Here is a 26,036-nt window from a genome sequence, read left to right on the forward strand (position 1 = left end):
GAGAAACTTTCACTTATTTAGTGCCTATACATTTAAGTTATTTTAAATCATGGTTACAATCAATAAAACATGTCTTCGAATAGCTGATTTATGTTCAGTTACTCTTATTCTTAGTGACCGTGATGTCTTTCCAATATACTTCAATGGACAAGAGCACTGAAGTAAATAAATAACATTTTTAGTAGAACATGTTATGCAAGATTTATTGTGATACACGTTTTTTGTGGAAAGACACGTAAATTTTATACATTGCAACACTGAAGAACATGATGCACAATTTCGACATGGAAACAACCGTGTATGTATGCTTTTTGTCATCTCGTACCACATCTGATCTGTTGCGCAGTGATACACAGAACCGTTGGGTGAAGCGGTCATACCTGTGCTTTATCGTGAATAAAGTGTTAAAACAGCTGCTGACCAATCAGAATCGAGGGCTGGAACTAACCGTTTTATAAAATTACATTTATATTACTTGTACCCATATTTCTTTCTACATTATCTGTCTGTTTCTCTCTCATTCTCATTCTCTCCTCCGTTAGCGGCAATTTTGGATGACAGCTCTGTCTGTGGGCGTGGGGAGCGGTTAGCTTTAGCGTTAGCACGCGAGAGCATCAACAGTGTGATGGAGGGCCCGGCTCGCGCTCGCGTGGAGGTCGACATATTTGAACTCCAGAAAGACTCTCAGTATGAGACTACAGATACTAGTGAGTCATACATTAAAAAGTGCATGCACACACACACACATCCCTCAACACAAAAAAACTTTGAAGTAAAGCAGTACAGCATACAATGACTCAGAAAGGCAAACACAGTGGATATGAGGAATGAAATGCTCTACTTTTTTTGTCGTAGTGTGCCAGATTCTACCGAAGGGCGTGGTCTCAGTGATTGGCCCCGCCTCCAGCCCTGCCTCTGGCTCCATAGTCAGTCACATCTGCGGGGAAAAGGAGGTGAGCTTCATTTAAATATTCCACGTTTACTTATTTTGTGTACATTCGCTAACCATAATCTCTTTCCTTTTGTTCTTCAAACCGCTCTCCCTCAGATTCCGCATGTGAAAATCGGTCCAGAAGAGACTCCACGCCTTCCTTACCTGCGCTTTGCGTCTGTGACTCTGTATCCTAGCAATGAGGATCTGAGCCTTGCCATCGGAGCCATCCTACGCTCCTTCAGCTACCCATCGGCTAGTCTGGTCTGCGCTAAGGCCGAATGTGAGTCCGAGACCTCTGCTCTGCTCATCAGCTGGTCTGGTCTTCCTTCAAGCTTGAATATGTAAAATGATTCCACATGGAGAGCAACACACACTTTTTCAGCATAGGAAACATATAATTATTAGTTAGTGTTGAAGTCTTCAGAAGAAGGTGCAACTTTCTAAAGATGCACAATAATTCCACTGTTCCAAAAAACATTTAAATTGATTTCCTCAACTCCATCCGCCCAATCAATCATCTTCTCTCAGCAAACACTCAAATTACAATATGTATTCAAGGCTGAATGGAGAGATGAAATTACAGAAGTTCTGGAGAACAGACTCTGATAATGACACTGCAGTGCTTTCTTACTGCCAGCATTAACAATTACTTTGTTGTAATAGGTAGCTGTGCCAATAAAACATACTGGTGGGCAATTACACAGCATGTCACTGGACAACATAACGTTCACGTAATCTGAGAATAAATCTCCCCCATGCTGCGCGTGTTAATGTGTGAGACACCAGCACGTATGCAGTGTGTGTGGCTGTGCGTGTGTTTGTGCTTTTGGACGTTCATGTGTGTTAGAGAGGGCATCGCTACATAACGCTCAGCTCTGACCCAGTTGGCTGCACTATGGTTGCTATGGCAGCAGAGTAGGTGCAACTTGCCACTCATCAAGCTAATTTAAAATGGTGGCAAGAGATGGAGACAGGCTCGCTGCTGCACTACAGCTTCTCGTTAAACAGATAGAAAGCAATTTCGCAAGCCTGTTTTGACATGAATGTTTTCATACGTGTTGTGTGCAGTGATTCTGTGGTAAACCTCATTGCCTTTAATTTATGAAACTGTCATCTGATGCCACACACTTTGTGTAAGCTTCAACTGTTTTTTCTCTGGTGACCTCTTGTCTGTCAGACTGAAAGGAACATCTAAACAACTGCGTAAACACATTCTAAGTCATTTTTTGTACAAAGCTTATCTTTTAAACAGAATGTAACCATGATTTTTATCTACTGCAGTCTGCAGACATATGTAGAATACGAAGAAGTGATTCATACAGACTGCGTCCTTGCATTTAAAAACACGAGATGCAGGGCAGTGAAATGAAAAAAAAAAAAAAAAAAAAACATGGACATGCATTTTTTTAAAAGTTTAACTACTCTAAAGATGATTTTAAAACAATGTGTCGCTGCAAAAGGTGCAAGGCACGAGCGCAATGGTCAAGCATGACCATGACCATCTAGCATGTTTACATGGAAAAACTACAGAAAAGCAGGGTCACACTTTATTTTAAGGTCCAGTTATCGCTATTAACAAGCCATATACAACTTTTGCCTCAATAAACTCCTAATTTGCTGCTTATTAATAGTTAGTAAGGTAGTTGTCATAGGTATAGGCATTGGGTAGGATTAGGGATGCAGAATATGGTCATGCAGAATATGTGCTTTATAAGTACTAATAAACAGCCAACATGTTAATAATAGGCATGCTATTAAGAAACTAGTTAACAGTGAGAATTGGTCCCTACTCCCTATAGTAAAGCGTTACCAAAAGCAGTGAGTGACTGAATTGGAGAATTATCAGCAGCAACTCAAATAGGGTGCCACAAAATTGATTTCAATAGAGTTTGACATTAGCATGCTGCTCTGCGGTCACATTTACCGATGTTTGGTGAATTTTTGTGGGTGAGATCCAGTTATTTTAATTGGAATCCATGTGAATTTGGAGTTTTGTGTGAGGGCCAAAGATTTCAACACAAATTTGCACTGGGCTGAAGTTAGTCATGCAAATCCTCTGTATTGACCAACTTTCAATTGTGTAAGATTTTATTGATAACAATTTACTTAAAGCCTTTTTAAAGGGTATAATGCATTATAATTATTCATAATGCACATTATATAAACATACAATGACATTATATCTTGTAAATAATTATAACTGAATTTAAAATGCATAGTGTAACAATAAATTGATAAGTGTTATAATGTATTAACTGTGGTTACAATTATTCATGAGATTGTACAATGCATTACAAGGCATAATTAATACATTAATAATACATTTATAATGCATTATACATAAAGGCTTTAAGTAAAGAGTTACCATTTTATTTATTATTTTTAAAATTATTATTAGACATTTGTAACAGTATACTTATTGTTATATTACCTTGTCATTAAATTACAGAAAACTAGTTAAAGTGCCCCTATTATGCCATTTTTACGGTTCCTAATATTGTTTTGGATATTGTTAATATTGAGTCTCCTACAATAGGATTACATGCATGCAAGGTCAAAAAACGCTTTTGTTTTCTCAAAATATGCATTTAAAGGTACAATATGTAATTTTCGCCGCTAGAGGGCGCTACTCTGTGTGGTCATCACCGGTCTATTAAAACGCATTGAATTCATTCAGAATTCAATTTCCGTTCATTGACAGGTCTCTCATTAAATGAAATCGATTTTTAACTTTTTGAACCACAGGTTGAAAATTAAGCTGTCCCCTTTCCTTTTCATCTTTACATATTTTGATTCCTAAATAGGTATCCCCATTCATATTAAGTTTTAATACAGAATTCAGCTCAGCATTTATTTTTTCTAAATTAAGAAAGTACCTGGAGTTTTTCTCCCCTTCTTCAAGCCATTTTCCTCTAGACCTTACAAATATAACCCTTTGGCGTTATATTCATACATCTCATCTAATTGTAACTGTAATTCAAATAACCTGGAACTCCCCGAGATTAGAGAAGCAGTCGTCAGTAGAATTACGTTTTGTGGGCGGGGTCAAATTGTTCGCGGCCGTCAACGTAGAACATAGGCGGGAATTATGCAAATGTATTACCCCCTGACTGTAGCCGTCAAGAAAGTGGGATTCGAATTACTAACGACTCGTTTCAGCTGTTCAGAGTCGATTCTTTATTTTGGGAGACAGTAACTTTATTTATCGTGCACTTTCAGCTTTACAACTTTGCAGATCGTTTACATTCACATTCAGCTACATTACACACTGCTTGAAAGGCAGTATTGGAAATGGCATAATAGGGGCACTTTAACACTGTTGCATGAGCGTATCTATCTTCTGACCAATGTAATCAATTAATTCTTCTTTCATTTCATACCATGGAAGCACTATTGTGGATATTTCTTTTCCTCTTGGAGCAAATATTGGTTCAGTTTCTGTTCACCACTACACTCAAATATTGCATTAAAATAGTCAGTGTTTAATAAAACAAAAGTGCCTAGTCTACCATCTTGGATTTATGTATTCACTAAAACACACTAATGAATTACATGCATTTCTTCTTTGAACTTGGAGGAGTGCATTCTGGGATTACCTTCTTGCTGCTAGAATTTAGGCATCTCATAAATAAAATGCCTACCTTTTGAAATGGGTTTTGTGTCTGGAACGTGCCTATGATGTCCTACAATGCTGGCTGCTGACTAGGTTTTGGAACAGAGCTCTAGTCACTGTCACACATGAGTCATTAAGCACAAGGCTGGTCTGGGTCTGATAATGTTTGTTTCAGTGTGTCACAGTGCTGGTCTCTGGTGGAAAACAGAAGATCTGAGTTCACTTTATAACGCAGCTGTGGGAATAAGAAAGTGAAATATCGAGAAAGAGACAAATTTAGTGGAATGAAGCGAACAGAGAGGCTGAAAATCAGAATGAACGAGAGAAATCGGTGAAAGAAAGACAGAAAAAGGGGAGGTATTGAGAGCAAGAGAAAGAGAGAGAGAATGAGAGTGTGGAGAGCATTGATTTCTCTCCTCCCTCAAGCTAATTAAAATTTGGCACTGGCTTTACTGGCTCTTTCTGTGCATGCAGGCTCCCTTGAGAGCGCAGCTAGTTATTTACATTTTCACTGGGCTTTGTGTTGCCACCAACTCACGTTCTTCACAGCAGCATTGCAAACAGACAGATGCATGCTGTTTACAAACAACCTCAGACACAAACCATCTCAGGTACACTACATGAAGCCCAGTTTGGCCCCTTTCAATTCCAGTCGGGTGTTTGAGTGACCATATGCTTTCGGCCAACAACTCGCTTTGTTCCCCGCAGGTCTGCTGAGACTGGAGGAGCTGATAAGGCGGTTTCTGATCTCTCGAGAGACGCTGTCAATCAGGATGCTGGATGACAACCTTGACCCTACGCCTTTACTGAAGGAGATTCGTGATGACAAAATAGCTACAATAATTATTGATGCTAATGCATCTTTATCTTACCTTATACTGAAAAAGGTATACATTATCTAAATGCTGTTGCTTTGGCTCATTTCACATTCATTCATTCTCCTTTCCTTGCCCACTTCAATCTCTCGTTCTCTCGTCACTTCGTAATTCAGCTTTGTTCAATATACCTGCATTTTAAGGTATAGATGCTTTAATTATCATAATGCTGCTGAAGGACTGTATTATACAATGTTCTGCTTTTCAGTGCTGCTCTCTCATTTGCACACATTGAAATGTGTTCATTGTCTCATTCCTCTTGCCTTTCTTTTTAGGCGTCAGAGTTGGGAATGACATCAGCATTTTACAAGTACATCCTCACAACTATGGTAAGATAGAGGAGGAGCTCTTGGCCTCTTTTCCTGCAGATATATTCATGCCTGGAGCCCCATCTTCTGTATTAACAATTCATCTTTATTACGCAAACCCACTCACACTTCTCAAGCCAACCCCCTTCACAGTTTGAACTGCATTAAATACATACTACTGTATAACCCACAAACACAACACACACTATTAAGACCTCTAGTTATTAGACTAATGTACTGTGTTTAAAGCACACTTGCTGAAAAAACACTACCAGACTTTCAAATCATTCTGAACACAACAAGCTTACGCAGAAACATGTGCCTTGTTGCTAGGAGTTGCATGACAGATGAAAACAGTGTTCTAAAATCAGCTCAAAATATAAAATATGTTTGATCTCTTTTGACTGAATGGAATCATTCTGAAGCTAAAAAATCAGAGTCTGTGCCCATAATACTTCACGTAATTTTCTATGAAATCGGTCAACTGCCAACTGTTTAGAACACACTGCAAAAACTAGGCCGACAGACGCTTAACGACGACCGACTGTTGGCTTAATGTGCCATGATGCACACTATTGAAACCTCTAGTAAATATAATAGATTATTCATAATTTACATGCACCAGTAGTCCCTACTTTAACAAACTCATCACTGAAACCATACATACCACTGATACCTCTAGTCACTAGTCCAACCTAACTGGTTAAAGCAATACTGAATTCTCTATGTATTCATTTAACCATTTTATCTTACCAGTTTTCTCAAACCATACCTGTTAATGAACTGTAGATAGTCTAATCTAACTTGTTGCTTCAACCTTAGGTACACCACTATTGAACCATATTATTCCTAGTATAACCTAACAAGTTACATGTTACTCAAACCTTGCATGCATTGCTGAAACATTTAGTGACTGGTCTAGTGTAACACATTACAGAACTCTTAGACACTCTACTAGTCTAACCTAACATCTTACTTTCATCCCACATACTGTCCACTACTCTAGTTTCTAATTTAACTTATTACTCAAACTTAATGCACATTACTGAAACTGAAAAATATAACCGATTATTCACATATTACTAATCCATATTTTAAACTAACTCATTACATTGCATACACTACTGATACCTCCAGTCACTAGTCTAACCTAACATGTTACCACATAATGTACACAATACTGAAATCCTTATGCATTAACCATTTTATCTAACCAGTTAACTCAAACATTTCCAACCAAGGAACTGTACAGTCTGTTTTAACTTGTTACTCCAACCTTACACAAACAACTGAAACACATAATTTCTATACTCAACACTACTGTGGTCACTAGTCTTACCTACAGTAACATACTTAAACCATTTATGGACACTATTGAAACTTCTAATCATTATTCTAACCACTTTACACAGACAGACCTCACCCACTATTGAACTACCTTATTACTAGCCTACCATAACAAGTTACATCTTACTCAAACATTGCATGCGTTACTAAAACGTTCGACTGGTCTAGTTTAACATTTTATGGAATCCTTAGACACACTTCTGTTAAAGTCTCTAGTCACTAGTCTAACCTAACAGATCACTGATCTTTACATACTTTACTAAAACCTCAAGTTCCTAGTCTAATCTAAAGTGTTACTTTCACCTTACAAACACTACCCTAGGCCCTAGTCTAACCAGTTTACACCAGTCTTACCTATTATAAAACCATCTTATCACTAGTCTACCCTAACAAGTTACATGTTACTCAAACCTTGCATGCATTCACACATCTTTAGAAACTAGTCCGATTTAACACATCGCTCGTCTTATGCACATTACTCTCGTGCACCATTCAACATTCATTCAGTCTACACACAAACCATACTTTACTCAAATTCCACTTAACCAGTACTATTTCACAGGACTAGTCACTATTCTGATCTGAGCTCTATATTCTTTAAAATGTCTATTTCGTACACACAGACTGATGTTCTCCGTTTTCTGCTGTATAATGTCATTCCTGTGTGTGTGCAGGACTTCCCGCTGCTATGGTTGGATGATATAGTGGATGAGCAGTCAAACATCGTGGGCTTCTCAATGTTTAACACCACCCACCCGTTTTACCTGGAGTTTATCAGGAGCCTTAACCTGTCCTGGAGAGAGGGCTGTGACATTAACCCGTACCCCGGACCAACGGTGAGACTCACACAAACACAAAACACAATACAGAAATCTGTTGATGTATCACACACAGACTGCTCACACTAAACTGTGTATGTGTGTGTTCAGCTGTCGTCGGCCCTGCTGTTTGATGCGGTCCATGTGGTGGTGAGTGCAGTGCAGGAACTCAACCGGAGTCAGGAGATTGGCATCAAACCTCTCAGCTGCACCTCCCCTCAGATCTGGCAACACGGAACCAGCCTCATGAACTACCTGCGTATGGTCAGTCTGTGTGTGTAAATATTAGTGCTGTCAAACGATTAATCGCGATTAATTGCATCCAAAATAAAAGTTTTTGTTTACATAATATATGTAACATATGTATATATATGTATTTATATATACATAATAAATATACACAGTATCCAGACATATATTATGTAAACAAAAACTTTTATTTTGGATGCGATTAATCGCGACTAATCGTTCGACAGCACTAGTAAATATACATATTCAACCACTTGAAAGTCATCCAGCATTGTTATCTGCATTAGAGAGCATCCACTGTGTTATTTAAGGTAACATAACTGTTTCTATTCTCTTTCTCTCTCCATGTTGCCATGTTTTGATCAGGTGGAGTATGATGGTTTGACAGGTCGAGTGGAGTTCAACAGTAAAGGCCAGAGGACCAATTACACCCTCCACATCCTGGAGAAGCACAGGGGAGGCCACAAAGAGGTTAAAGACACAAACACATACACATTTACTTAGCTATCTAAATGGGAATATCCAAAGATGTCTAATGCTTTTATATAGGTTAGTTTAAATAATATAACCTAATCCTAACCCTAAGAGAAAACGTTTGCATTTAAAAAAAAAGGATATCACTAAAACAAGGTTTTGTCAGATTTAGCTCACTTCTGGGTACAGATTTATTAAGTAGGTTCACACACACACAGAGAGACACACACACTTTGAATAGTGCCAACATCTTGATTGTTCCATTTGTCATCCTTCTCTGTGTTAGATTGGGATCTGGTTCTCTAATAACACTCTGCTGATGAACTCCACCAGTCTGGATATCAACGTGTCTGAGACTCTGGCTAACAAGAGCCTCATCATCACCACTATATTGGTGAGGACCAACTGCACTACAGCAGGCCCATATAGCCCACTTATGTTCACACAATATTTACCACATCTACATTGGTAATTCCTGTTATGCAGTACCGTTTGAACTCTATAATGTCCACTTAAACAATTAATTTCAACTTACTTACACAATGGACACACAATTAACAAAATGTCTATCATGATGGAATAAACATAGTTATTATTAAGCAAATAAGGAATTCACAGGAATTAATTTTGTCAAAATTTGTGAAAGGATATTCAAAATATATAAATAATATCTGTAGTTTTATGCAACAAGTTTATGCGTTTTAAAGTGAGACAAACCAACTATATCACAGAATTGATCAAATCCCTTGCTAAAATTTGCTTATGTTTGTACAGTTGTGTTCCAATTAGAAAAGATGTCACTTCCTGTCATTTTTCTCATTAAAGAACTGGCTTTTGTTAGTTGAAGGGTTATTACAAATGACATAATATGAGGAAAACTATATATTGATTACCAAATAAAACAAGATTTCCTGTAAAAAACATGTTTTGACTGAAACATATTAGAGATTAGAGAAAGGAAAAAACACCTGGAATGTTTCTTATTAATGTTTTTCATGTTAGAAAGTTTTTCATGTGTGTCAGCTGCAGACATGATAAAGCAACATCTGCTCAAACCAAAGTAGTGAAATGATAAAAAATTCACTGCTCCTTTCTTAACTTATAAAAAAATAAGTAACTTATTAAAAAATATTTACTATTTTTAAGTTTAATATTTTATCATATATGGTAAGACAACTGTGATAGGGACCTGAAACTACTGTATAACATGAATCACCCACGTGTGTGTTTGTCTGTGCAGGAGAACCCGTACGTGATGAGAAAGGTGAATTACCAGGAGTTTGAGGGGAATGAGCAGTATGAGGGTTTTTGTGTGGACATGTTGAGAGAGCTGGCTGATATCCTCAAGTTCACCTACCGCATCAAACTGGTGGACGATGGCCTGTATGGAGCACCTGAACCCAACGGCTCATGGACGGGAATGGTGGGAGAGCTGATCAACAGGGTATGTGGTCATACTCATCAACACATTCCCTGCTGAATTAATTTAGAAAAACACACAGTTCTGTGTCATTTTCTTTTTACTGTTCCTAGATGACTTTTACAAGAATTTATCTTCACCTTCTTTAATGTTTTGTTTTTCTTTCTTTCTCTCTCCTTCGTTCTCCTTCATTCTTCGGAGAAGAAAGCTGATTTGGCTGTTGCAGCTTTTACCATCACATCTGAGAGAGAGAAGGTCATTGACTTCTCAAAGCCCTTTATGACGCTGGGCATCAGTATTCTCTACAGAGTCCATATAGTAAGTCAGACACACAGAATCAACACAACAGCATCAGTCTGGATATTTACGTAGATCAACAACTAAAAATAACGCAGACGGAATACAAAAACATGTCCTATGGAAATGACCCGTAAGTTTACCTCAGACGGACAAACTTGATAAACTTGATTGCTGTTGACTGTAAGATTGTTTGATTTGATTTGATTGCAAATCAAAAGATCCGTCAGACCTGAGTATGTATCAGTCTTTGCTTTCATCTTTCTCTGCTGAAGTCCATACTGCCAAATCTTCATACTTCCACAACAAGATCAACAGCGCTCCAGACACACGTAATCTCTTCAAAACTTTCAATTCTCTCCTCTGTCCCCCTCCACCACCTCCTATCACTTCTATAACAGCTGATGATTTCGCCACATTCTTCACAGACAAAACCAGAACAATCAGTAGTCAATTCTCAGCCCCACACACACAGGACTTCAAACCAACCACACCCACTGCAAAAACTCCCATCTTCTCCTTCTGTCCCCTCACTGAGGCAGAAGTATCAATGACTTCATCATCATCATTATAAAAAAAAAAACAAACAAACAAAAAAAAATTCTCTCTCTTTATTTATTCCTTCTCTTTCTAGCTTGTACTTATTTGAACAATGTCTAGAAACTTGGTATTACAAGCACTTCCTGTATCTGTTTGCCTCTTTAAGAAGAATCGCTTTATGTATCCCCAAATTGTAAGTCGCTTTGGATAAAAGCGTCTGCAAAATGACTAAATGTAAATGTAAATGTAAGATTGTGATAGGCTCGTGTTCAATGATATTGTGTTAAAAAACACAAAACGATATAATGAGGTTTAAAGGGATAGCTCACACAAAAATGAAGATTCTCTCATTAATTACTCACCCTCGTGTCGTTCCAAACCCGTATGAACTTCACCTATCTTCACAACACAAATTAAAATATTTTTGATGAAATCCGAGAGCTTTCTGACCCTGCGTAGACAGCAGCAGAACTACCAGAAACATAGTAAGAACATTGTTAAAATAGTCCATGTGACATCAGTTGTTCAACCGTAATTTTATGAAGCTATGAGAATACCTTTTGTGCACAAAGAAAACAAAAATAATGAATTCAACAGAATTTTCATTTTTGGATGAACTATACCTTTAAATTTGCGTTTTGTAAAGCCTATGCAATGCTTCATTCATTTACAACAATGTCTTTGAAATATATCTTCATTTCTGCGCTTTTCTCATCAAATATTGATGTGATTAATTATGATTAATTTGAATAATGAATTGCCTTATAAAGTAATTACCTGTGTTTTATCAGCAAAACCTGACCCACACTTACTGAAAACGAAAACTGGTTAGTGTAATATTGCCTATACCTTTACTTGGTAAACACTAAACAGCAAGATCTGCTTTCCATGGAAGAGTACTAAAATCCAGCTTTGGTGACTCTGCTGTGCCATTTTGATCAGTAGCGCCCTCTAGTGGCTGAACTAAAACATGCACGATTAAAACATGCAATTGAACGAACAGGATGAGAGAGGATGAGATGCTAGATATTGGTGCAAATACACTGATAATAGTGTGATATTCTCTGCTTGTCCTGTCCTGAATAACAGCCAGTGTAAAATCTGTTAAACTAAGGATAATAAACAGATAGATAGATAGATAGATAGATACACAATACGTAGAAAATGTGTCTAAATGCCTTAATATGTATTATACAGTACTGCATTTCCTATTGCTACATTTATGTAATTATCAGGTTGAATATTCATCGTGTACCTAATTCCTTTTGGCTTTTATTTCTACCACCTTCCTTCCTTCAGCTGCATTCATTTACCACTATTTCTCTTCCACCGTCTCTCAGGGCAGGAAGCCAGGTTATTTCTCCTTCCTGGATCCTTTCTCACCGGCTGTTTGGCTCTTCATGCTGCTGGCTTACCTCGCTGTTAGCTGTGTGCTTTTTCTTTCTGCTAGGTACACACAAACACACCTACACACACATATACTCAAACACGTCTAAAAATCATTGTCTTAATCAATGTGCTTGGTTGTTTTACAGTGGTAAAACTGTAAAAGATATTAATACTTTATTTCAGAGATGCAAATGAAATCTTCAGTTAGGTTTAGTTCTCTTACCCTATTGGCAATTAGTTTTTTTAAACATTAATCAAGCAAAATGTAATGATGTATTATTTGTATAGTATAGTGAGGAAATAAATATTTAATGCAAGATTGTTTTCTAAATCTCTCTGTGTGTATTTGTGTCAGGTTGAGTCCGTATGAATGGTATAACCCTCACCCGTGTCTGCGTAAGCGCAGAGACCTGCTGGAAAATCAGTACACACTAGGAAACAGCCTGTGGTTTCCTGTGGGGGGCTTTATGCAGCAGGGGTCAGAGATCATGCCCCGGGCCCTCTCCACACGCTGCGTCAGTGGGGTCTGGTGAGTGTGAGCATGTGCTGGGGCTCCATATGTGTCGATGGTCATGTTAATGGACACATTACACAGCACAGCTATGGGCTCTTTGCTCTCTGCTTCCATCGTTTATGTCCTCGCTCTCTCGGTTTCTCTCTTTTAGGTGGGCATTCACTCTCATAATAATCTCCTCATACACAGCGAATCTGGCTGCTTTTCTCACAGTGCAGAGAATGGAAGTGCCAATCGAATCACCTGATGACCTGGCCGATCAAACCAATATCCAGTACGGCACCATTCATGGAGGAAGCACCATGACCTTTTTTATGGTACAAATCATATGATATTACGTTTATACAAATACACGCACACAAAAGTAACCACGTGCTGGCTTGCACATGTCAATGTTCACTTATGAAGCATCTGCCTGGAAGGGTTAGTGAGTCGGCAGCTGTGTGTTTTTAGAGCAATATTAAGAACTTTCCATAAATACTCTACACTTCAGAAAATGTTAAGCAGCCTCAGGAGTTCAAACTATTGGACAGTGTTATATAATTTTCTATTAATTTTCTGTTTTTGCAAACCTGTTACCAACACTAAGCACATGTTTGTAAATGTGATGGAAGAGATGTAGCGACAGATATTTTTATTCATATTGTAATGTATATGCAAGTGAAACAGACTTAAAATAAAGGAAAAAATGTAGGACAGACACTTGGTCTATCCTTCGATTGTTGATTGGATGGTCACAGATCTGAATGCGAGCTTGCAGCTGACTGAAAGAATGGGGCAGGGTTTAAGCAGCCTAAATAACCAGAGAGAGTCGCTTCACCGGAAGACCGAGTTAAAGCATAGATATAGATAAATAGATAAATCACACACAACAGAATCAATGACAACCATGTAGAAAATAGATTTGGTGAATTTTAATTTCATGTCGATCTTTATTCATGTAATTTATATTAAAAAAAATGTACAAAATTTATAAAGTTAGAAAACAAGTAAGAATGTATTGGACCATAAGCTTGCAACTTTAGCCTAAATTAAGTCATCATCAATTTGGGACCAAATGCTAGTTAATAGTTTAAAGTTAAATTAAACTACAAAAGTAAATGGAGGATTAAAATACAATTAGTTGGGAGAGGGGGGTCATTTTTAGTGTTTATGTTTATATAACTTATCTAAGAAGTGTCATAACAAAAAACAAAAAAAAGCTTTAAGCACCTTCTTTCACTGAACATCTGTTGAAAAAGAAAAAATGTTTAAAGATTTTCAGGCCCAATTTTGTGCCATATTCATGGAAAGTGCCAGCAGGCATATATTTGCATATGTATTTGGATGGGTTTTGTATCTCTTGTTTATTTTCTTGCTTGTAGAGTACCCTTGGCTTACAGACTATGCATTTTCTTCTCAGTTTTTTGTTTGCTCAAGTGATTTTACCATCTGTGTGCATGTCACTGTTTCTTTTCTCTTTGTTATTTTGCATGTCAAATAGTGTTTAAATGTTTATTTATGATGTATGCACTGATGATACATCCTCTCCTTCCCTCTTTCAGAATTCTCGTTATCAGACGTATCAGCGGATGTGGAACTACATGTATTCTAAGCAGCCCAGTGTCTTTGTGAAGAGCACAGAGGAGGGCATTGCACGAGTCTTGAACTCTAAATACGCCTTCCTTCTTGAGAGCACCATGAACGAGTACCACCGCAGCCTCAACTGCAACCTCACCCAGATCGGAGGCCTGCTGGACACCAAGGGTTATGGAATCGGCATGCCTCTCGGTGAGAGAGATGGACATAATTACCACAGCAAAATGTTCTCAACTCATCCTTTATTTTGTAAAAATCAAGCACATTAACACACTTAAAATGGAAGCCTCACAAACAATGTGGCTGCTATAAAATCACCAATAGAATAAGCAAATTGTGAACTCATTTGACTATCATCAGACAGGCTTGTTTTTTACAGAAGTGAACATGCCATGATGTTCACAACTCATTGACACTTCCTCATGCTTAACCACCAAACACTTAAATCTGCATAATTCTGTCTCACAGGTTCTCCTTTCAGAGATGAGATAAGTCTGGCAGTTCTGCAGCTGCAGGAGAATAACAGGTTGGAGATCCTGAAGAGAAGGTGGTGGGAGGGAGGGCAGTGTCCCAAAGAGGAAGACCACCGCGCCAAAGGCATGAACCTCTCCTGCACTTCAACACAATATTCTCCTCGCATTTTCATCCCTGCTGAAAAACCCAGTTGGAACCGGTAGCTGTAAAGAACATGTTAGTTGGTCAACCAGCAACAATGTTCCAAAAACCAGCAGGTAGCTGGTTTGTATCTGGTCCAAGATGACAAGAAACAATCTATCAGCACATACCAACTCATAACCAGCTAGAAACCAGCTACTGTGTTCCAAAACACAGCAGGGATTTCACACACCCACTGTAGAGTGGGGACTTGGTTCTGACTATCAGTTGTTGAATGTATGGAGGCAGATCTGAATGTGAGCTTGAATCAATTGTAAGAAAGGGCATGGGTTTAGGTGGATTAAATGATTGGAAAGGTCTGGCATGCATAACCTGAGAGAAGTCTGTCATTTCTGGAAGATCAGTTATGACATTTTGACATTTCCACTTCATGCCAACTTTAGGAAAGTATATGTATTACATTCTATGTCTGTGATGAAAGATCCTTAAGATACAGATTGTTTAAACGTGTTTAATTCATTGTTGCAGGTCTTGGGATGGAGAACATCGGTGGTATATTTGTGGTGTTAATCTGTGGCCTGATTATTGCTGTGTTTGTGGCTGTGATGGAGTTTGTGTGGTCCACACGCCGATCAGCTGAAACAGACGAGGTACGGCCTCTCTCCTGCGACCGCCAATATCACAGTCACTCTACAGTAGGTCACAAAGCAATCCGCCGACTCCTCGCCTTAGTGTGTGTCGTAGTGAAGTCCAGTTCAGTGGTTGTGTTATGGTGTGCATGTCTACTTGTGTATATATCTGTAATATGTACTTCTGTGATATATACAAATGTTTGGAATTATTAAGATTATAATTAAAGGGGATCTAGTATGCCCCTTTTTACAACATGTAATTTAAGTCTCAGGTTTCCCTAGAATATGTCTGTGAAGTTTCAGATCAAAATATCCACAGATCATTTCTTATACCATGCCCAAAATTACCCTTTTTGGGTACGAGCAGAAACATCCTGTTTTTGTGTGTGTCTCTTTAAATGCAAATGAGCTGCTGCTCCCCACCCCCCTTCCAGAAGAGGGCGGAGCCTTTACAGCTCATGCTTTGGATACTCCAGTAACAAAAATGTAGAATGTCCCACTGCGAATTAAATTCTCAAAGATGGATCATTACAAACTGTTTGTGATCCAACTTCATATTCAGGACATGCAAGTACCTCACTGTAAGGTGATTTTGTGAATCACCTTTCTGACAGGGCTTGTTAGCATGCTGTCTCTTACTGCATTCACAGAGACCAGAGCTATGTTGTTATTTTTATTTTTAACCTGAAAACACTCACCATCTGTGTAATTCATAAACACATTTATTGCTTCTTAAAAATCAATAATGACATAGTTCATGTCTCTGTGAATACAGTCACAGAGACAATGGTAACTTTAGCCACATTAGCCATACAGCATACTAACAAACACATTCAGAAAGGTGATTTGCAAATATTCTCAAAATATAAAGTGCGGTACAACTTTTGTGCAAGTCCTTTAATGCAGTCTCCAAAGCAGTCTCGTGATAATTTGCACAAACATATACGAATTTAGCTATTTTTTAGACCCATTTCCTTCATGAATAAAATTAATCCACGTCCTCCGTGGCTCAGAGGCCGGAAATTTATGGAAAATATATGTTCTTTATTACAGCCAACTACAGAACAGCTAATGTTTATGTAGCTGACACATATCACTAGCTGCTCTAAACTGGCTATGATATAAACATGGCGGCGCCGTGGGTGGAAACATGCAGATTAAGGAGCAGTAATATAATAAGATCCCCATCCTACATCACTACAGGAGCAAAATCTGAGTGGCTCATTTTTTCACATGCTTGCAGAGAAAGGCTTACCAAAACAAAGTTACTGGGTTGTCCTTTCTCACGTTTTCTGGGTCTGTAGATGCACCGGGGACCCGATTATAGCTCTTAAACACGGAAAAAGTCAGATTTTCATGATATGTCCCCTTTAAGATATGTATATCTTAATTATATTAAGATATGTATATGAAAAAAATGTGATATATGTGTTTGTGTATAGCTGTGATATATTCTAATCTTCCTTCGTTCAAGTGTTTAATATATTTTTGTAAATGTTCAGGTGTCTGTGTGTCAGGAGATGTTGACGGAGTTCCGTAATGCCGTTTCCTGCAAGAAAAGTTCTCGTCTTCGCCGCCGCCATCCCCTGTCCAGCTCTCTGGCCCTTCGACACCCCACCCGCATCACTTTAGGGGCCCCGCGGCCCCTGCGCCTTGTCCGAGAGATGCGCCTTAGCAATGGAAAGCTCTACAGCGGTACCGGACCCCTGACAGGAAGTTCAGGGCCAGTAGGAGGTCCCTCAGACATGGGCCCCGGCCCCCAGCGACTTCTGGAGGACCCATTAGGTGCCAACAGCACCCCCACACTAGCCCTGGGTCCCCCCGCAGTGACAGTGCCTCTGCCGCGGGGCTGCACTCACGTGCGCATTTGCCAGGAGTGTCGGCGTATCCAGAGTCTCCGCACAACGTCCTGCACACGTATCCCTCCCTCCTCGGCCCCTCTGCCTCGCCTGGCCCCGCCCCCTCCACACTCATCCTCCAATACAGACAGCAAAGGCGGCGGCGGGCCGAGCCCAGTGGCGGACTGGTCTTCTGGAGCACCGGGAGTTTTTGTGGGAATGTGGGCCGGTGTTCTGACAAATAACGCTACCTGGCTATTGCGTAAATATAAAGAATGAATTAAATGTACGTAGCCTATATCCCTCCATCGGTCCAGACGAATGACCCGCATGGCCCACTTGACTTGAGTCAAACATTCTAATTAATTCAGTGCGCTCTTGCTCAGTGCAGCGGCTCAAAAGTCAAAATGTTTTAGCCAATCAAAGTGAAGAAGGCGGGATTTAGAAGGCGGTGGTGGGCCGAGCCCGTGCCGGATAGACCACTCCCCGCCGGCAAAAGGCTGCACTTTACCACCACCTCAGTCTAGCAACAACACAGATCTAATGGGAGAGCAGAAATGAGAACAGACTGACAAAAGGGTGAGACAGAAGTGTGACATTTTTGCAATACTCGCCCTCTTGTTCAAAATCACAGACAAATGCGCTTTCCATCTTTTATTTGGTACGAGAGAATTATCCTCTTCTTTTGGATAGCCGTGTGCCACATCAATGATTCTTTTGTACTACTAAACAATGTACTATAACATTGACTGTGTCTGAAGCAACCTTGAAAACGCGATGGTAAAGATTTAAGACCGTCAGTCTGAGGATTTAGAAATGCTACACGACAGGCAGCACAGGGATATTAAACACAGAGATATTAAACTTCCCCGTGATTCTGATCTTCAGGCAGCACACAGACGTCTGCTTGCAATCAGAGGCAGACGGCGATACAGACTCGCCTTTCCTTCCCTGACTGAACTCGGTCTCTATATTACGATAGAGGTCACACAGAGGAAGTAGCACAGAGACGCTCTCTTCTGGATGTAATTTTCTCAATGATAACATACAGATCAGAGCCAGACCGCAACAGAATGACAGCACACACGTTAATGGAGGACAATGACACTATGAAACACACAAACTTGTTAATTAAAAAGATATTCTAAACAGATATTCTTACTTTTCTGTACTATACTTATTTTTAAATTCACTGTCTGTGTAATTTAATTCTGGGGTTGTGTTGTCTGAACTGGAAATTAAAAATAGAGATACTTTATTGATACTGAGGAGATCAACTCTGACTGAATATGTATGTTATTGGAAATGAGGAGTTGTGTGTTCATTAAAACGTGGACTTTGATTTGTCTGCAAGAACTTGTGAGTCCGTAAACAGTGCTGGAAATCACACCACTTACCTCAACCCAAATGTGCACACGCGTGCTTGTCTGCATTCACCACAGATCAGAGTTTTTAGAAGCAGAAAGTCAGATCTGATGTTGTGGTCAGCTTAAAGATTTTTCACACACATCAGTGCACTGAAAATGACTAATGGAAGAAAGAAGGAAATAGAAGAATCACAGGTGTTCCAAAATGGTGAACCAAACCTCTTTTTTAGTATTATTTTTTAAAATATTTCTATACAAATGTGTATTGCAAATAAAATGATGGTTATTTACATTAATAATACATTACATCTTGAGGTGCAGAGGATATTTTAAATGAATGTATCAACAGGTTATTGTTAGGGGTTAAAAAGCTTTTCCAACCAGGTGATCATGTTATGTTAAAACTATAGACAAAGTAAATCCTTTGGAATAAAAAAAACATCTATATTAATTTGTCTTCAACAACATGCATTTTTCCATTTTTTTTATTTTACTTTCCTTTTTTTTAAATTGTCAACCCTTATGCTTTGTACAGACTGCTTTGTGTTTTTCTGCAGACAATTTTGTTATTCTAAATCTAAATCAAAGCCAACAAAGAGATGAAAATAAAGGGACACAGGAATAATTGTTTACAATGAGTATGCATTGAAATGTATTAAAATCAACTAATTTCTTTCATCTTAAGAAGTACTAAAATGTGTGACTTTTTGCATAGACCGCACACAGACTCAAGTCTACCTCTAAAATGAAAACAAGCACACAGTACGCGCAGTGGGAGAGAGAAAGGGGGCGGGATCAGGAAAGGCGGATATCAGTCCATTCGCACTAAGAATGATAACAATAACGATAAATTCATTCTTGTCCATACTAACGGACAATTATGTTTTGCTTATTATAAGCTGGAGTTTTATTGTCTGCTGCTATAGATGCTCAAGCTGTTCAGTTCTCTACTGTACAAACACCTCATTCATTAATAGAAACCTGGCATTTGTACTCAAAATCAATCTTTCTTCACCTGTGCTTACACGGTTTCCTGCTCTGCGGAAACCCAAAGCCATCTGATTGGCTGAGGCTCGCAGTGATGCTGATTCTGACCGACCACTGAAGGAAACCGCAGGGTATTCAATGTCCCCTGATGATGAGGTGCTTCTGTTAGCCTTGCCTGGTTTCAGTATTGTGACATCCTAATACAGGTAAGGAGAGCTACTTACTGAAGCTCATGGTCTGTTTGACACTTGTGAAATATACGACTTGTTTATTAGATTCAGGATTGATTGCATCTTTCACTAAATAACTTTTTCTCCCACAGTTAAGATGTTGTTCTCAGCAGCAGGAAGTCTCACCTGAGTTGTGCCTAGTATAAAGAGGAAAAACACAGGTCAAATAGCAACATGATACATGGTTTCACTGAAGAGGAATGGAGTCAAAGGTCTAAAGGTGTGACTTAATAAAAGTGCAAGAGCAAAGAGGAAAGTAAAGAGCCCCCAATACGACCCCCCTGTCAAAAGTCTGTCCCCATGATTTTGTAATCTGTACTCACCAATTTTTTGAAGCCATAATCTCAATTTTGAAATTTGTACTTACAGATCATAAGTAAGAACACAACTGTTCCCTTAGATTTGTATAAGATTAATGAATTCATTCAAAAATCTGTTCCTATTTACATTTAATATTGTAGGACACCTTTTATCTACAGCAATGTACAAATGAGAAACATAAGTAATTTATCATGCAAGCATTAGTAATATGTCCAGTTTCACACTGATATCTTGCGATAACTTTATGCTGAATACTGAACATGATAATAAATTTATTAGTTACAGCTCAGCCACTTTACTATTGTTTTACTGATTCTGCTTTTACTATCAGTATGTCCTTTTTATTAGTTCCATATTTGGTAAAGATAAAGACAATGATGGAGTATGTTGTGTTTCTTATATAAATATAATGCCTAATGCTGGCACATTATCTTGGTTTACCTGTAATATATGTACAGATGCAGATGTGCTGGATTAATAATATGAAATCAATTTGAAATCAATTTTCTGAAAAATTAGAGAACCTTTGGAAATGGATTAGATTTTTTTGTTTTTTGCTCTGCTAGTTGGCTGTTGGCATGAATCTGTCGTATTTTGATGTGTTTACTAAATGTTTTGTAGTCACTTACCATCTGTTTCGCAGGAATAAACACCCCACAACAGCTATAATCAGAGTGATGATCACTAGCAGTCACAATCCCTACAGCCTCAGCGGTGGACAGAACAGGAGGACTGTCTGTGGACAGATCAGCAAGAGGAGCTCGTAATAAACCAGCAATTTAGGAAATCTAGTGGTGAAACATTATTGATTGTAATGCACAATTTCTATTTACTTTCACCACTGAATCAAAGTATCAAACTTTGGCAAGTCATACCACACCATTTGTAATACTAACAAGAATGATACCTAAACATTGCTGCTTGTCAAGGAGAGGTGCACTATTATGTGTCACATTAATCATTATTTTTAGGAACCATTAGGAACCATTATAGCAGGGGCAAGTAGCAAATATTTTTATTCTTCAGAAAACTTAAAAATGTAGTTAAAAGGTTATAATTGTTTAATTGTTTACACAATAGTCAAATAACTAAACTTAATGTGTCATTATTTAGGCTAATTAAGGCAAGACACTATTGATGTCAAGTTGACCGTTCCAAGATGGCGGCCGTATCCATAGATATGTATAGATGCCCCATTCGACGGCTCCAGGCACATAGATGCGGCCATAGAAATATATACGTAGATACCCCATTAGCGACTGTTTCTCAACTTGACGTCATTCACCATACTGTAGGTTCTCACAGAGCCTTTGAGGCGTTCTGTGCAGGATTGTGGCATCTTTCGAATATTCAGTGATTAGGCTACTATGGTGAATGACGTCAAGTTGACCGTTACAATATGGCGGACGTCTTACGTGTATAGCAGCCTATAGGAACAGTCACTAATGAAGCATCTACGTATACATGTCTATGTGCAGGGCAACAACTCCATAAATGCAGTTATGCCTATATATATATCTATGGCCGCATCTACGTGCCTGGAGCTGTCTAATGGGGCAGTAACCCAGTAACCTTAAGATCAGTGACAACTTTCTGTCCATGCAGTACTGGAAAAAAGAGAAAGAGATATATGTATATTTAAGTAACCATTCAGCTGGCAAGGCTTTTTAATCATATAAAATATTCCAAGATTGTAAAAGGATCTAATTACAATATATGTTTGCAAATATCAAGCAAGCTTGATTTATTCGTTTAGTCTGTCCGCACAGGAAATTTCCCAAGACAGCATGACAGGACTTGCTTTATAAAATGAAGTAAGGCACAGAAAGAGTTTAGCAAAATCAGCTTTCCTCCTATGCCTAATATATATTTCCTTAATTACATGTATAATATAATAATCAAAAATATATAATTTTATGTTTATTCAACAGTCTTAATGAGTTCTTGGCAAATTAAAAAAATCATGTAAATCAATTCAGATCAATGGGAGATTTTCAGAGGAAATAATACATGAAAAGAAAAAGGATTGAAATCAGTAACATTTTCACCATCTTAAACAGCAAACTTTGTAAAGACAGTCTGTAAATGTTAGATAATATAAATACTATATGGCAGCTATGTTTTGCTGAACTAGATTTAGCACTATAATCATTGCACAAAGGGTTTTGATCATATAGCTATTTACTTTATTTGCAGAAGACGCATTGCATAATTTCTAAAATACGAAAAAGCAGTAAAAATTCACTAACCTGCAAGACAGCAGTAGAGGAATAAACACATTATGTAAGTCCATCATAAACTTTCATTTCCATAGAGCAATGACACAAGCTGCGTAACACCATCTTATAAAAACTGTTCAAAGTTCAATCACATAAAGGGAAGTTAAAACAGCTGCCTACAGCCCTGACAACTTGTAGAGTAAGTCGATTTAAAACTAGAAAAAAAACCTGAAATGCTGAGAAATAGATTCCCCAGAAGCTGCATTGATACAATGGTGAAAAATGGTGTTGCATTATGTTTCTGGTTTTGAGTCACTTGTGATGTTCAGTTTCCATTTCTAATAATTCACATTTAATCTCTAATTAGTCTCTAATCAACAAGAAAAAAGATTAGACTACAATTTATTGATTCCACAAAAATGGTTTTATTTTTGTGCTTTAACATTTAAAAAATAGCATTACATCTAAAATAATCTTAGTAGAAATTTGATTTGATTGGTTTGACATTTTAAGATTTTCACAAGATCAAGGGTTTGCAATAATGGAATGACCAAGGAAAAATGTTAAATATTGTAGTCAATGTACTGTAGGTCTGCTACTGTATGTATAGCATATGTTTACTGCTCCTTCAGCACAGCAAGCCAAGTGCGTTTACCATTAGGCCTATCTAGCAAGACTGAATGGGCAGGCGAACTCATGAAAGAGGGTGTGTGTGTGTGTGTGTGAGTGTGTGTGTGTACTTGTATATGCTACATACGATAGTAGATCCTACAAGGATAGTAAAACCTGAAATTTTTGACATTTTTGACAAATTTTTGACAACGGTCTGCGGTCCCCACATAGGAAAAAAATAATTAAAAATAGTAAATGATGTTTATCTGAAAGTGTAACAATGCAAATAGGTTTTCTGTAAGGGGTAGGTTTAGGGTTAGGGGATAGAAAATATCGTTTGGTCAGTATAAAAGTAATAGAAGTCTATGGAAAGTCCCCACAATTCACAGAAACGTGTGTGTGTGTGTGTGTGTGTGTGTGTGTGTGTGTACCAGGTATTCTCTACATTATGAGCACCAAGTGTCTCCACAATAGTAATACCAGCAATTTGTGTGTATTTGTGTGTTGGTGATTTGTTACAATTGTGTCAAATGCCGGCTTGTACACTGTTTGATTTTGCTCACGTTTGGTGACTCCAGTAGAAGTTATTATCAATATTAGCCCAATATTTTGTTTGTAAAATCTTTTTGAGGTTGTTCAACTAAAAGAAGTGTTGAACAAAAAACAAAAACATAACTAACTCTAACTAATTAAGCCGATAATGTTATATTTCCATTGAGTCAGTTATATTTTATTATTTCTCCAACTTGAATAAATCTGGTTAATTACTATTGGACTTGTGTTATTATCGAGCGCTATCTCAGAGAGTAGGGAGCGTTTTAATATGATTGGATTGGATGAACATTTCTTGATCCTATGCCTTCCACAGAATATATAAATACAGACAAACACATTTAGACCACTTAACTTAATTATTGCTATCGGGATGTGAAGAGACTTTCAACCAGCATAACAAAAAAAATTTCTGAAGACAATCACCTATTGCACCTTTAAGCAGCAGCTCCTGACAGATCAGAGCTCGATCATGGTTTCTCATGGTTTTTACTGGACACTGTGGATGTTGTCGTGTTTTGGTGAGCCTTTTTAGAAATTCAAAAACATTGTTTAGGGTGTTTTGGTGTGGTATTTAGTTTCTGTATAAAATAAGTTAGTTGGGCCTATTTTAATTATGTAATTGCAGAAAAATGTATGTCTGCCAACTAGAACTTCAACTACAAAACTAAAAAAATGAACCACAGTAAGTTCAATATTTATGGCAGAAAAATGTAAGTATTCCTCTTTTTGTCTTTATTTCTTTCTTTGACATAGGCCAGTATTTAGGGGAAGATCTGCAGTTTTCTGAGCCGGCTAATGGAGCAGTAGGAGGAAGTGTAGTGTTCGCTCCTGATAACCCGCCCTCCACATCAATTGATACAGTTCAGTGGGGTTTTTTGGAACAACTATTATACTGACAGCACAGTCTGATTCCACTATAATAGTCCCAGCATATACAGACAGAGTCAGTTTTGACAGAATCACTCTCACTCTGGAGCTCTGGAACCTGAGACTGGATGATTCTAGAATATACAGACTGACTGTAGTAACTAGTGCTGGACATCAACTTAGCGGAGAAACTTCACTACAAGTGTTCGATGAGTGTGTTGCTAAAATTGCTCCGGTATATTTACCATAGGCTATATAGGCCTAATAGATGATTGTACAACATTAATTAAATACTTTTTTTGAAAGGGAGAACAGAAATGTAACAAGTATTAAAGAGAATGTAATAATAATAATAATAATAATAATAATTTAGGTAAAGATAAGCACCTATCTGATGTTATTTACAGTGATTTGTGTGGTTTTCTCAAGTAAATCAGCTTTGCACAGATGGGTGTTACTTCTTGCATTCTCATGTCCCAACTCACTAGGGTTGATTTTTATTAAAACTTGGAAAGTCTTAGAAATGTTCTACCTTTATAATTTACTTTAAAAGGGTCACAAGACGTTGCTAAAAAGAACATTATTTTGTGTATTTGGTGTAATGCAATGTGTTTATGCGGTATAAGGTTAAAAAAACACATTATTTTCCACATACTATACATTGTTTCTCCTCTATGCCCCGCCTTTCTGAAACGCGTCGATTTTTACAAAGCTCATTGTCCTCGTTCAAAAGCGAGGTGTGCTGTGATTGGCCAGCTATCCAGTGCATTGTGATTGGCTGAATACCTCAAGCGTGTGATGGAAATGTTACGCCCCTTACCATATTGTGATGCCGTGTCCCGGCGCGATGAGACAACACCAATAAAACCCATTACAAAAGAGGCATTTGTTGCATCCAGTGAGGACATAATTACTATAATAATAATGACTTATACTGTCTTTTTACGCGTTGCATTGCATCGCGCCGCGTAAACATAAAACCATGTCTGCAATGTTACAAATTATGACAATTTAAATAGAAACTGAAATAAATCAGTTTCATAAACGTATAACTAAATTGTAAGTCGCTTTGGATAAAAGCGTCTGCTAAATGACTAAATGTAAATGTACATTTCTATGAGGTGCACATATTCAAACATAAATAAAAATATATTCAATTGTTGATGGGCCTTCTGTACCACCTGCCTCTCCTGACTGTGTAGTCAGACCTCAAATGTGAATTCTGAAGCTTGCTGTGTTTTTATACACTTAGTTGCTAAGTTGCTAAATAAGTATAATAATGGTTATTTTTTAATGTAACAAATTCTTGCTGTTTTTACAAGTGGAATTAAATTCAGTATTTACTAAATGTGAAAGATTCATTTTCAGATTCAGTGTCTTTGTTTTGTCTCTCACTCTCTCACACACACACACACACACACACACACACAAACACAC

General features: G+C 38.0%; 2 protein-coding genes across 2 annotated transcripts in view; both read left to right on the forward strand.

Moving 5' to 3' along the window:
- Window positions 1-19,238, forward strand: part of grik5 (glutamate receptor, ionotropic, kainate 5) — a 91,719-nt gene extending 72,481 nt beyond the window's left edge. The window contains exons 5-23 of the mRNA XM_016501757.1: window positions 543-707; window positions 856-953; window positions 1,049-1,214; window positions 5,256-5,434; window positions 5,698-5,751; window positions 7,752-7,913; window positions 8,007-8,159; window positions 8,511-8,615; window positions 8,905-9,012; window positions 9,859-10,062; window positions 10,243-10,356; window positions 12,216-12,325; window positions 12,620-12,793; window positions 12,930-13,095; window positions 14,323-14,548; window positions 14,825-14,953; window positions 15,500-15,666; window positions 17,106-17,598; window positions 17,890-19,238. Of these exons, the coding sequence (XP_016357243.1) occupies window positions 543-707; window positions 856-953; window positions 1,049-1,214; window positions 5,256-5,434; window positions 5,698-5,751; window positions 7,752-7,913; window positions 8,007-8,159; window positions 8,511-8,615; window positions 8,905-9,012; window positions 9,859-10,062; window positions 10,243-10,356; window positions 12,216-12,325; window positions 12,620-12,793; window positions 12,930-13,095; window positions 14,323-14,548; window positions 14,825-14,953; window positions 15,500-15,666; window positions 17,106-17,598; window positions 17,890-18,002 (3,086 nt within the window). The 3' untranslated portion in view covers window positions 18,003-19,238. The remainder of the gene's footprint in view (window positions 1-542; window positions 708-855; window positions 954-1,048; window positions 1,215-5,255; window positions 5,435-5,697; window positions 5,752-7,751; window positions 7,914-8,006; window positions 8,160-8,510; window positions 8,616-8,904; window positions 9,013-9,858; window positions 10,063-10,242; window positions 10,357-12,215; window positions 12,326-12,619; window positions 12,794-12,929; window positions 13,096-14,322; window positions 14,549-14,824; window positions 14,954-15,499; window positions 15,667-17,105; window positions 17,599-17,889) is intronic.
- Window positions 19,239-24,201: 4,963 nt separating this feature from the next.
- The window catches only part of LOC107700143 (carcinoembryonic antigen-related cell adhesion molecule 1-like), a 3,852-nt gene continuing 2,017 nt past the window's right edge, over window positions 24,202-26,036 (forward strand). Inside the window, 3 exon segments of the mRNA XM_016501681.1 lie at window positions 24,202-24,250; window positions 24,486-24,601; window positions 24,604-24,814. Of these exon segments, the coding sequence (XP_016357167.1) occupies window positions 24,202-24,250; window positions 24,486-24,601; window positions 24,604-24,814 (376 nt within the window).

The sequence above is a fragment of the Sinocyclocheilus anshuiensis genome, unplaced genomic scaffold, assembly GCF_001515605.1.
Source record: "Sinocyclocheilus anshuiensis isolate Anshui unplaced genomic scaffold, SAMN03320099.WGS_v1.1 scaffold955, whole genome shotgun sequence".
In the NCBI taxonomy this organism is placed as follows: domain Eukaryota; kingdom Metazoa; phylum Chordata; class Actinopteri; order Cypriniformes; family Cyprinidae; genus Sinocyclocheilus; species Sinocyclocheilus anshuiensis.